This window comes from Phaethon aethereus (genome assembly GCF_964289735.1).
Source record: "Phaethon aethereus genome assembly, chromosome: 20".
Lineage (NCBI taxonomy): Eukaryota > Metazoa > Chordata > Aves > Phaethontiformes > Phaethontidae > Phaethon > Phaethon aethereus.
In genome coordinates this window covers 1,858,527-1,871,880 of record NC_138596.1, presented here as the reverse complement: position 1 = coordinate 1,871,880, position 13,354 = coordinate 1,858,527, and the positions used below count along the sequence as shown (strand labels likewise).

At 52.2% G+C, this 13,354-nt stretch overlaps 1 protein-coding gene across 1 annotated transcript; it reads right to left on the bottom strand.

Moving 5' to 3' along the window:
* Window positions 1-5,522: 5,522 nt before the first annotated feature.
* On the bottom strand, window positions 5,523-8,747 carry RPL12 (ribosomal protein L12). The gene is made up of 7 exons (XM_082009007.1): window positions 8,541-8,747; window positions 8,358-8,431; window positions 8,028-8,126; window positions 7,250-7,331; window positions 6,699-6,785; window positions 5,700-5,812; window positions 5,523-5,612 (listed from the first exon to the last, which is right to left on the bottom strand). The coding sequence occupies exons 1-7, from the start codon at window positions 8,575-8,577 to the stop codon at window positions 5,607-5,609; spliced, it is 498 nt and encodes a 165-aa protein (XP_081865133.1). The 5' UTR covers window positions 8,578-8,747; the 3' UTR covers window positions 5,523-5,606.
* Between the last annotated feature and the right edge of the window lie 4,607 nt (window positions 8,748-13,354).

Here is a 13,354-nt window from a genome sequence, read left to right as displayed (position 1 = left end):
ATGGAGGAAATCAGAGCGACGCTGGTGACGCCGGCGTGCTTCGAGGTTTGCCTGGGCGGGGTTAATGAGACCCAAAACGCTGCTGTGAGGTCACCCCGCGCCGAAGGGCTCCCCAGGGGAGCAGTTACTGTCAGCCCTTCCAGCGCTGGGGGCCACTTCGGACTGCGCACGGGCGCGTGAGGGCATCGCAGCGCTTTGGGTTCATGATTTCAGCTCGGGGGATTTTCTACATCTTCCTTCCCCCAGAAAAAAAAAACCCGTAAGGTTTGTGGGATTACCTGCGTTTTGGAAGGTTGCGGTTGGTACCACCTGCGTTTAGCCCCCGCGGGGACCCCAGCCTGCCTGGCTCCCCGGAAGGGCGGTGAAGTGCCGGGCGCTGCTCTGCTCGGATGCCCACAGCGGGGGTGAGCCGCGGGCGGGTGCTGCCCCAGCCCAATTCCCAGCCAGGGCTTCTGCCTGCAGCTCCTCCCTGCCTTTATGCCAGAAAAAGCTCCCTTTCCTATTTGGGCCTCTTTTCCCCCCTTTTGACACCGTCTGTACTTGGCCACGTCACCCGCTCGGTGCGGTTCCCCGCCTTCGGGGACGCCGCAGGAGGGCACGGAGGCAATGGATGGCAACCACCTCCATGCCCCTCGCAAGGCACCGGGCAGCTCCCCGTGGTCCTCTGCACAGGGGGGCCACGGAGCCAAATTCCTGCTTGTGGAAGCGGACCCGCCCGGCGCTGGCCAAACACCATGGCACCGGGCCGGGCGACAGCACGTGCCGGGCGCAGCCACGCTCCGCCTGCCTCCCGCCACACTGGCCGATCCACCCGCCTTCGGGAACAGCGGAGCCGCCCCAACAGCGAGCGGTTCGCGCCCCGCCGCGCTGCTGGCGGGCTCGGACGGGACCCGTGCCCCCCAGGAATCGCTCCCACCTGCTGGGTGACGCTGGATTCGGCGCTCCCCTCTCCCACCGTGCCCACAGTAAACAGCACTTAACTTTACTGGGGCCACCGTTACGGCACGTGTCGTAGGTGTGGGGGGGGAAGCTGGCCCCGTAGGCCTTTGGTACCCTACACCAAAATTCAGATTTTTCTGTCCTAACGTTTCTTAATGCAGGATGACATGAATCCCAATGATTTGGCTTTTCAAGGACTGCTTTGTCTCAGGGAAATGAGAAAGCTCATTCTCCTTAAAGCACACAAATCCCTTCTGCCACCAGAGCGAGGGTCTGTGGGGAAGGGCTCAGCGCTTCTCACTGTCCCTTTTCCCTCTTTTCTCCTGAAGGTGCAGGTCACTGGAGTGGGAAAAAATCCTGGCTGTGGAGCACAAATGCCTTTATCAGGATGATGGATTTTAAATGTGAAGTTCACGTAGGTTGTTGCTCTCTTTATCAAGCCCTTCGCCTCCCTTTTAAGAAGCCTGGTTTGGAAAAAATGAATTATTGGCAGGGTAGTACCCTCCTTCCAAGCACTACATCGCTTCTACCAGAGCACATGCCCTGTGGGAAAGGTTATGTATCCTGCCCCGAGAGACTTGCCCTTAAGCGAAAGAAATCCTTTTTCCAATTATTTCCAGTACTGCCAAGCAGGGGAAAACCCACAGTGTGTGTGTGCTGGCACACAGGGCAGCCCCGGCACCCACGAGGCTGACCGCTCCCGAGACTCTCGGGGGTTCACACCAAGGTGGGGGGAGGGGTCTTCTAACACCAGGGTGACCAAGTTTAACTAAAAATTGCTGCTGAAAGGATCCTCCGCCAGGCCGTCCTCCCTCAGGCAGCGTGAGCATTTGTGCAGGTTTGTCGCGGAATCGCTGCGTAACTTCAGCGGGAAGGGACCCAACCACCCACCCAACGCACCGCCAGCTTCTCCAGGACGGCGTCAGGCCGAGCTTTGTGTACCTCCGAGGGTGGAGACCCCCGCAGCCCACCGCGAGCCCATTGCAGCCTGCGACCACCCGTCACAGAGGCTTTTTTTCTCTCTATACCTTAGAATCTATTGCAACCCGTGTTCTTTGAGAGGTGGGAAGGTGGCAGGTTGCAGAGCATGAGGAACCTCACCTGACCCTGGTTTGGAGAGCGTCCAAGCAGTGTTCCTAGCTGGAAACGTGGCCAACTCCAAGCTGAGGAATTAAAGATGGAAAGTGTCTGGGATTTCAGCCACGTTTCCGTTCCCTGGTTGCCTCAGAAAAAGGCCCTAAAAACAGCAGGAGAAAAAGCAAAGGGAAGAGCAAAGCCACACGCTCTCCTGCTTTCTGCTGCTACCAGCCGGCAGAGCTCGGGCAGAGCAGCCCGCCGGGCAGAGGAACCGACCCAGCAGCCTGCGGGCAAAACCTCGTGGGTCCTGCGGGGAGCTGGGATTTCTGGGGACACCCAAGTAGGCTTTGGTCACTTCTGCTTTAGGAATGAGGGTCCAGCTCCTCCCTCCACGCTGACAGTCACGTCTTGGGATGTCCTGTAAAACTGGTGTCTGCCTGATTTCACAAAAACTGATGATTTATTTTTTTTGTCATGCCTTTCCTTCTTTCACTACAGCCAGTCTTCAGTCTCCGTGGCCCTCAAGTCACCAGGGCGATGTACCCACATTTCATCAGGGAAGAAAGGACAAAAATGGATCTCAGAAATCGTAAATGCACCGGTCAGCCCAAACTCCTTCCCCCGCACTTCCCCCCTCCACTAAACCGCCAGCCCAGCCTTTCTCCTTTCTGCCCATGAGCTCCAGGCAAAATTAGAGCTGTTGCTTCATTAAACGTTTCAGACAGCAGGACGATGGTGGAAAGCAGACGTGATTTGCAGTTTCTTTTGGCTGGCCTTGATGCTGACCTGGCAGTTCGGATCTTGCACGGACAGGCTGGGAGACTTCTCCTTTCCCAGGGCCCACCTCCATAACGTCTCACCCGCTTCGCTAGTACCAGGTGCTTCAACAGAAGCCGAGCAGATGGGAAATCAAAGTCTTGCCCAAGCAGCAGTTTGTTGTTAAGTCACATGCAAATACAGGTGATTTCTGAAGATCCCACTGGTAACACAACATGGATTTTACGCTGCACAAGCAGCATGAGATACATTCCTAGAGAATGACTCTGCTGCGTGCCAAGAGGCAGCACTGAAGGCTCAGCCCAAGCCATGCTCCTGGCTTAAGCTGGAACAGACACAACGGTTTAGTTCCACCAAACCAGCTCACAATTGCTCTGCGTCTAAGCAGCCTTCAACTACAGCTGCTCAGGAGCTGCAGTGCCTTCTATACTAGAAAATAACACTTTGCTTGCATATACTTTAGAAATAAACATTACTACAGGTGCACACCTTCTCCCATTCAGTTTGGGATGGAATTTATTTGGAGGCTTGAGTTTCCCTCTTTACAGAGGCTCCAGCTCCTTCAGCACCTGCCATGTCTGACACACCAGCAGCCGATTCCCCACTGCACCGGCTTCTTTCCACCATGGACTCAGGCGGATCCTGGCAAATAACTCAGACCCCATTCAACACATTTTAGCAGCCCAGCTAGTGCACATACCACACTCTTTCCTACACAGCCCTAGAAGTAGTAGCAAACCATGTTTTCTTTCCTCCCTCAATTTGTGCAAGGGACACCGCTTTAGAGTCCTGCTCACTTACAGTAGGCACACAGGCAAGTTTTCCTCCGGGGCTGTAAGTACCCTGTAAGAGTAACTTTAAGAGTTATTTGCAAAATTGAAGAGACACTGGCATAAAAAATTTGATCAAGTACTGTCACCACCTTGCAGGAGGAAAACATACCTAGCAGAACATTTTTCTGAGACAAGGCTCATACAGCTCAGCATCTTGGAAGAATTTGATCCCTTTCCCTTTGGAAAAATGGACCTAAATTAATATTCATGACTATTTTTTTCAGAACACTCTGTTAGGGCTGAAGTAAACCAAGTCATAATGCTGCCGTTAATAGGGATTTTAGTGATACCTCAGAGTCAGCTAAAGTGTTCTCGTTACCAGGATAATTTCAGCTTTCCACAGCCTGAGACACCACACGTCAGCCCTTGCCCTGTGCTGCCCCAAGGGAAAATCCAGCCTTTGCTGGGAATAGAACAAAGGTTTCCCCAGGATCTTTGGAGAACTTGGGTTCTATCCACGCCCCCAGCTGTACCACTGCAACCGCTGGACAGAGCTCTCAGGTGTGAGCACCAGGTGTCAAATGCTGCAAAGTACAACAATTTCAAGCATCAAGGCCGAAACACACGGGAACCTCTCCAGAGGTTGAAAAGGTGAATATGCTATAGCTGGGCTTCGGTTCCGTACAGCCTCAGCAGATGAGATCCCCAGGGGTTGTTTGCAAGGCCCTCGAGTTTTGCCAAAAGCAGTCATTTTGACTAAGCAAGGCTAAACCTTTTGCTCTTTCAATAGCTGCACTTACATCCCTACCCCAATCCCTCCCATGATGGGCACGGGCACCTCTTACTGACAGGTTTTTTACCCCAAGTAAGCAAGTTGCCTTTCCTTCAGGAAGATGCCATTAGTAGGGCAACCTCCTTTTGTCTATGAGCAGCAGCTCTGCGTCAGCAGCTTTGACACTCCTGCACCCTGCAGTTACTAGCAGAAACAGAATATTCACTGCTGAACACAAGTTTTGTGGCTCAACCAGGTCTTAGGATCTGTTTCCTCGAGAAGCAGTAGCACAGCATTTACAGAATGCCCTTGCAAAGGGAAATACCAACATGTAAACCACTTTTTCAGAGAATACACCAGGACCTGGAACATACAACAGAGAGGGGCTACAGGGCTTGCTTACCCCGCTCCCCCAGTATCACCATTCAAGGAATCAGGAGACCCAAGAAACATGAGACCAGGCCCTTTACAACTCTCCGAAGCAGAGAGGACCACAAGATCCCACCCAGAACCAAGACTCACTCCAGTGATTAAATAAAGCAAAGAAATTCAGCTCAAGAACTAGAATGTGTTTACTTGTCCTGGCCACCAGAAAATCGACAATGTCCTCTGCTTCACAGCAGGAGAAAAGCAGAGCAAAGAATCCAATTTGTTCACAGAAAACCCACCATACCTAGGCCAAAGGTTCCTCCTGGTAATTACAGGCTACAGGAAAGGCCGAGGTACCTACTGCCAGGCTCACAAAGCTCTCCTGGCTCCTGCAGCCCCTGGGAATGCTGACTGGAGAGCCACACCTTGGGTTTCACTTCAAACAGGGACTTGGAGCCCTTCCACCCCAGAAGCACATGCAGCTACTCTAGCACAGGGCCAAGAGGCAGGCAGCGGGCAACATTACTGTCAAGCCTCAGCCCGTGTTTGGTCCTGGCTGCAGCAGCTCACTGGCCAGAGCAGAGCTCACCAAAAGCTTTACACAGGCCACATATGCTCTTTACTGGAGCACTGGTTTGAGGCAGCTCCACTTCTCCAAGCTCAGTGTTGCTGCAAGCAAATGATTTCAGGGCAGCAAACAGGCAACGAGCATCTTCCAGCTTTAAAGTCTGTGGTTGATGCAGAGGTGGTCCCCAGCCAAAACCCACGATTTGTGCAGCATGGGACAAGGACAAATTAAGCCAGTAACACTGTTTGCAGACAACTGGGTCTTTTATTAAGTATTTAAGGTGCTACAAAAACTTAAGGAGCCTTCTTACAGCAACTTACTTTCTGCAGCCTTAGCTCTGTTGAAAGAGGAAAATACAGCTCATTAGTAGAGTTTTTCAGTAAATAGCCTAATACAGCAGTTTCAGCCAGAGATGGATACTTACAGCTGGGCACTCAATTGCACCATTATTGATGTCATCAATGATATCATGTGGGTGCCTGCCATCAATGCTACAGCCCACAGACTGGGCAGTTCCAAGGATCTCTTTGATCGTTCCTGCAGTGGGAAGATACAGGCTGTCAGCACTTTACAACAGGAAAAAACTCTGAAGATGCAGAGAACTCAGGCTGGACCTCAAATACTGTGTTCGATTTTGGGCCCCTCACTACAAGGACACTGAGGTGCTGGAGCATGCCCAGAGAAGGGCAACAGAGTTGGTGAGGCATCTGGAACACAAGTCTTATGAGGAGTGGCTGAGGGAACTGGGGTTATTCAGTCTGGAGGAGGCTGAGGGGAGACCTCATCGCTCTCTACAACTACCTGAAAGGGGGTTGTGGCAACGTGGGTGTTGGTCTCTTCTCTCAAGGAACTAGCAATAGGACAAGAGGAAATGGCCTCAAGTTTGTGCCAGGGAAGGTTTAGATTGGATATTAGGAAACATTCCTTTAATGAAAGTGGTCAAGCATTGGAACAGGCTGTCCAGGGAGGTGGAGTCACCATCACGGGGTGTTCAAAAATCCTATGTATGTGGCACTTCAGGACATGATTTAGCAGGCATGGTGGTGTTGGGTTGATGGTTGGACTTGATAACCTTAGAGGTCTTTTCCAGCCTTAATGATTCTGTGATTCAACTCCTCACACCCCTCAGCTGTCCCTCCCTCACTCACCTCTGGGTTCACTAGGGGACAGCAAACTACTGAAGCCAGGTCTAGAGAAGGCACCAGGAAGCACCATATGTACTGCTCACCATCCTGTACTACCTGCACCAGAAGGTGTGAGGCCAGCTGCTCGCAGTGTGGTGCTCAGTGCCTGAGCGGCCAGGCCGCACGAGGAGCTCCACCACCACACCACAGCTATGGGGCCCTCCCAGGAATGGGACCAGAACCTGGCTCAGGCACCAAGAGCAGAGGGAGGACTCTGCAACCTCAGCATCAGTACTCACCCGAGAGCTCTCGAGCCAGGGATCTGTGCCGCATCTGCCGCGCAATGTTCACTATCTCATCGAAGCTGACACTGCCGCTGTGCTTAACTGTGAAGGAAAGCAGTAGCACCAGTAAGTTCATGTAAGCACAGGGCGCTTCCAGTCCCTGTGCTTCGGTAGAGAAGCACCATTCCCAGCACTCAGACCAGTGGAGCTTACAGCTACAGCTGGGCTGTGATAGGCATGCCTGTTCCCAGACTTCGGCACAAAGTTACCCACAAGCAGAGCAACTCTGTTTCCTAAGTTGGCATTTTCTGTCAGCTCACCTCTGGACTGTACTAGTCACTGCAACACAAGACAGGTACAGTGGCGGGTGGCTGTTCTACTCTATCTTCCAAGAAACTGAACTCTGCTGGCATGCAAACTGTTGTCTGTACTGAGACTTAAGGAATTCCTGCTGCCCAAGGTAGAGCCTCAGCACACTTGTTTGCCAGTTTACAATCTAGAGCCAGGTACCTATTCCCTTCTTAGCCCCAAATCACATTCAGAACTGAAGTCGGATGAAAACTTACTGTTTTTCTGCTTCTTCCTGTCACGAGGAGGCTCCTTCAGAGCTTTGATAATCAGAGCAGAGGCAGAAGGAACAACCTCTATCTAAATGAGAAGAGATTAATTTTCCCCCCCTCCAAGCAGAATTAGGTAGCTAATGAAGATACACTACCCAGCAGTCAGTGCCTGGAAAGCTAATTGCCAGAGTACTGCATTTATCATTAGTTCACTGCTACACGAGGCCTTTTTTGTGGTACAGAAGCTTGTTCCCAGCCTCTCGGCACAGGTCTCCCCACAACCAGAAGAGGACTGCTTCCTGGACCGGGGCTTCCTCTCAGCCCACCACTGGAACACACCAGCCACAGAATGACTGGTATGGTGGCAGGTGGCTACACACTAGGGAAGGAGGGTTTTTGTAATTTCTAGATTGCTTGAAATATGATTTTTCCTGGTCAGATGTTCTATAGAAGGAACAATTTATCTGCAACAGGATCAAAGACTGATTTCTGCACATGAGCAGATCTGTTTGCCATCCCTCACAGCCTGGCAAGCTCCAGCGGCTGCATCCACACACCCACCGCTGCTGATTCCAGCCAGAGGCATCCAGAAGGCTGATGCAGGTGTTTTAAGGTCTTTCCCAGAAGACCCCCACACAGTTTGCTGCATGGAACTCATTTTATCCACCTCGGAAGGATGAAGGGCTGAGTCGACCCTGCCGGGATTTAGGCTTGTGGTTTGAGCAAGCAGAGCTCGCCTGCACGACGCTTGCACCACAAAGCCATCCGTTCTGGCGTTTGATACCTGAGCTTGCCTGTTCTGGATGGTGAGCTTCACCGTGATCCTCAGCCCCTTCCAGTCACCTGTGGCCTTGGCAATGTCATCACCCACCTTCTTGGGAGACTGAGCAGGAAAGACACGTTGTAGAGGCGAAAAGCATCTCCCGGATCCCCGAAGGGTAGCCCCGGGCTCCCCGCGCCCCACACCCACCGCGCCTTTCCCCGCTGCGCTCCGACCTCGCCAAAATTTACCTCCCTTTCTCCGCTGCCGCCCCTCTCCCTGCGCCCTCCCTCGCCCCCGCGGCGCCTCCCGCCGCCCACGGCCCCGTTCCCCGCCCGCTGCCGCGGTACGTACCAGGCCGAGGGGGCCGATCTTGGGGGCCAGAGCGGAGGTGGCGCCGACCTCCCCGCCGGTGCAGCGCAGGTACACTGCGGGCACAGCAACAGGCGTCAGCCGCGCTCCGCGCGGCCCGGCCTCACCACCACCGCCGCCGCCGCCGCCTCCCCCCTCCTCCCCCCCGCCGTTCCCCGCACGTACCGACTTTAATCTCGTTGGGGTCGAACTTGGGCGGCATGGCGGCGGCCCCGAGCGCGGATGGCGACGGATAAGAGGAGCTACGGCCCGGCGGGGCGGCAGAAAGATGGAACCCCCCGCGCGGGCACCGGATATACCCGCCAAGATCTCGCGAGAGGGCGGGGGGTGGTGGTGGTGCGCGAGCCCCGCCTCCGCCGCCCTGTCGCCGGTGTGGGGAGTGGGCGGGGCGGGCAGCCTTCCCGCCTGGGGGCGCACGAGCGCAGCGGGACGCTGTGCATAGACGTCTATGGTTAGAGCGAGACGCTCTGGCCGATTTTCTCGATGCTCCCCGTGACTGGACGGTCACGTGACGCCTGCGGGGGGGGGCGGGCGGGGAGCTGTCGCGTCATGGCGGCACGGAGCGGTGAGCGAGGCCGGGCCGGGCCGGGCCGGAGCGGGGGGATCGGCCCCCGCGGCCCCGCAGCGTATACGGGGCTCTGCTCCCCTCAGCGCGGAGACGCGGGGCCTGGCGGGGCTGGGTTTCGCGGCGGATCGGCGGCGGCCTCTGCCCCTCCCCGAGGGTCGGAGGCGTCGTCTGGGTGGGCGATCCCTCGGGCTGCGCCCCGGCTCCTCAGAGGGGCGAGAGCGAGGGAAGGCGCGGGGCACCGGGCAGGCGCTTCTGCTGCCTCCGCAGAGGCGACGGGGCTTTGGGAGCCGGTGGTGCACGAAGCTGCGAGTGTGTCTGTGGCGGGAGGAGACGCTGCCCTTGCTCATTGTTGCTGCTTTCCTCAGGTGTCGGGGCCGGTGCTGGCAGCGCTCAGGCCTTCAGGCACGGAACGGCTCCATTCTGGCTGATAAAAGAGTAGAGAAGAGGAGGACCGAGAAAGATAGCCTTTGGAAGCTGTGTGAAACCTGAGAAGGGACACTGCAGGGAATCCCTAAAGAAAAGAAGAAGCGAATAGTGGCAATAAGGGAAAGGAAAGACTGAGAGGCAGAGCTGGAGCTGGTGAAGAAGAGAGGAGATTTGTTTCAGGCATTGCCAGGGGAGGACTGTGACGGGATCGAGCAGAGGCTGGCTATTACAGGAGGAGGGTGGTACAGCTCCCATGACAGGTCTCCAGCACAAAGAGCAGTCGTGCTGCGGGAGAGTAGGTTACAAAGCAGCAGTTCGCTTTCTGCCTCCTCCCTGCATCTTTCTCCAGTGCATGTTGGGTTGCAGGGCTTGTTGCTACCAGTACTAGTCGCTTGATAAGGACCAGCTGCCTCAGAGGTGTTTGGTGACAGCTCTGTTCTTCATGACGCGGTGGCATCTCTGCAGGACCCCCACTCAGATCCAGATGCTGGCTCGCTGCTGCATTGCAGTGATCCTGAGCATGTTTACCCAGAGAAAATAAAAACTCATCCTTCCAGACCCCCATCTTGTCACAGTGCCATGCCGCATTTATGATACCCAAAATGTTTCAGAAGTTGGGGTTTGGGTCTTTTTTATATAGCTATGTTTCTACTTCGCTTTGGTTACATTTGTTTATAAAATTAGCGTTTTGCTTTTATTTTACTCTCGGTATCCAAACAGCTGCAGACTGTAAAACTCACAGTGGACGTTCCCCTCCCCTTTCTCACCCTGGGTGTGCCTTGCTGCTGCTTAGGCAGGCAGAGTGGATACCTGCAAAGACAAACCGCTTGTGTCCTTAGGGACGTGGAATTTGCAATTCATGGATGTTCCCTTACTGCAGGGTGGGTGCTCTCCCAGGCACTTACAGATCATTCTTTCAATAACTTAATAAATAAAAATTACATCATAAAATGTGGTCACACACCAAAGACCTTCTCGTTATTGACTGCTGAGTGCTAGTCTCACTTAAAATTGATGATGGTCAGCAGAGCACACAAAGCCAATGTCACAGAAAGAGGCACAGCTTTGCTGTTGCAGATTTGACATGTCTTTTCACTTAAGGCGAGTTTTGACACTTAAAGGCTGTTCAGTCCATTTGACAAGTCTCTGATCTTTCATCTTTTGACCCGATATGATTTTTTTCCCCGTTCATCTGTCAGTCATTCAGCCTTCATGTCTTTATGTATTTCCTTGGGTGACATTTTAATGATTTTCCATTATCCACATGACTAATAAAAGGTATCTAGCTATAATAGAGAAAGGTCAGACATGACAAGGGGATGCATAAGGCCTCAGCAAAGACTTGAATATGTTCAGCAAAGTTACGGATATCCTGGTGCAGGCACCCTTGTGCTTCTGGTTTCTCATCTTTTATATTTCCTTCTTTTGTTTCTGTCTGTGATGGCTGACCCTTGTTCATGGCTTTTGATTGCTTTCCTGCATTTCCAAACTGTAGCTCCTGAGAATGGACTTCCCTTCTTGCTTAATCTTCTGAATTTTTGCTCTTAACCTCCCTTCCTGGGGAGGAGGTGAGTCTGAGAGGCATTTCAGTAGTCTGAACTTGTTAAAAAGACAGCCAAGTGGGATGGCAGGGAAAGAGCTATGAAGCCATTGGGGTTTGATTCTAATGCACAGAATGAGTTTGTTTGTAGCCACCTTCTGCTGTGTCTCTTAGCTTGTTCCAGCAGAGTGGTATGACAGCAGTGTAGCGAAACATCTTTGCCTCCCTGTTTCTGGAGTGAAATGAAGGGTAGTTGCTTGGATGCATTTAGACTGAAGTTATATTTTGCTTTTACACCAAGGATTTATCTACATAAAGCTCTGTTTAGTTTTTGGCAGAGATCTCCATGCACGAGGAACATCTCTGGCTGTATCCTGAGGCTACATGCTTTTCAGTATAGTTTGAGACCAATTTGTAGACACTGAAATGGCAGAGAACCATCTTTTTTGTGTACAACACATGGTCTTCACTGAGCATTAAATTAACCGCATTGTATAGCAGTGCCATTTACTGGTGAACTGGTGAAGTATTGATTCTTTTGTATTGTTTTTAAAATTGCTTATTAAAATAAAACAATGTTTAAAAAATCATTGCAAAGTGAAACTTCCAATGAAAGCTTCATAGCATGGATCTCAGTTTGGACTTTGGGCAGCTGTAGCTCCTGCCTGGGCCCACCCTCTTTGCCAGGGGTGCTGATCAGTGCTGATCTTGGCTCTTTAGGTTCCTCAGGTACCCTGAGGCTTCTTGCCCAGCCAGTTCAAGTCTCCCCCTTTTGGGCTCACTGTTGCTCTCCTGCTCTTCTCTCGCCTTATCCCAGTCTTGTCACCAAGACAGATTCAGTTCCACCTATGTCAGCTCCTTTTGTGAGTCCTTGTTCACCAGCAGCCCCAACTCGGACTCTTTCTGCATTGCCAGTTTTTGTCCCCTTCTCTCATGCAGCCTCAGATGATTTTTACTCCTTGATTTTATTGCTCAGCTGATGTCTGTCCCTCTTTTCCCAACATCCCAACTGGTACCCGTCTAATTACCAGCTGGTCTCCCCATTTCTTGTCCAGCCTTAGCTTTCTGCCTTCCACACAAAACTCACCAGTGCACTCCCTTTTTCTCTCCTGCTGGTTCAGTCCTCTTCCAGAATTTACTCTGTTTCTGTTACCCCTTCACCCGCCTCCAGTTCTGATTTCACGAGGCATCTTACTGCGATCCGCTCTTTCCTCTTTCTGGTTCAACTTCTCGTCCCTTTACACTTGAATCAGCCGGTGGCTTTGCATACGGTACAGTTGAATTAACAGAAAAACATTCTCCAGCTCTCAGTCCTGTAGCGACCCGGAACAACCATTTTGGGGAAGATGTGGCTGCCCTGTAAGCCCAGGATGGAGTATGGCAATCTGACCTGCAGACACACGGCCTGGGAGAAGCTCCTAAGTGCCGGGGAGGGCAGATAGCACACCCCAGCACCTGGCTGGGGCAGCAGCAATTGGCTCTGGTTTGTAGTCAGAATTTTTCTGAAGTTAGGTTCTTTTCCCTTTGCAGGCAGTTGTATTGTACTGCAGTTGTACTGCAGACTATTGTAAATTGATTTGGTTTTATAAGCCTGTTACAAATCTGACTTTAATCTATTAGGTGTTTAAGCAGAATCTTTTCATCTCAGTGTGTGACTAAAATGGGGAAAATACTCCTGTGTGACTGCTTCTGCTTAGAAAGCAAATGAATCAAGTGTTTTGTTAACTAGAGACAATCCCAAAAGCTGAGAAGCAGAGTTTAGCTTGGCCATCCCAATCCTGATGCCTGTCTGGAGTCCCAAGACATCCCGGGAAGCGGCTGGGACGGGCTGTGTGACGTGCCGGGGAGGCTCTGCTGTACATAGTAGTCGTCAAGTTCCTTGCAAACAGTTCTCTCTATTTTGAACTTCATTGGGGTCTTCTTTATTCTCACCTGCCCTGGGAGGGGAAGGCAGCTGTGTTGCTCTCAGGATTAGGAGTTTTTCACATGTCTAGCCTAGCTTTATTCTAGAACATTTTACAGTTGCTTATTATTGTGTCAGAATTGACTTCTGAGTTTAAATAGTTTGGGTTTTGTGCCTGCTGCTTGATCTCTTGTTACAGTTACAGCTTTTTTAGTTCCTGTCCTAGAGTGGACCCTGCGTTTTCCTGATCACTCAGTAGCCTTTCTCTGTACATGTTCCAGCCTGACTTAATTCATCTTGCACGGGGATGACCAAGACAATCAACCCGTCTCAGAGACACAGCAATGCTTTTGCATCTCATGTTAACACTTCCACCATGGAGGCATGCTGGAATCTGCCTGTTTGATCAAGGCAGAGGAGGGCTTAAACAACGACAATTGCTGAGACAGTGATTTTCGTCTTTTTTTTCCCCCACTTACAGAGCACAGTTATGTAGTCCAGGCTCCCCAGCAAATGCATACTCCAGCAGCCCTCCGCCTTTA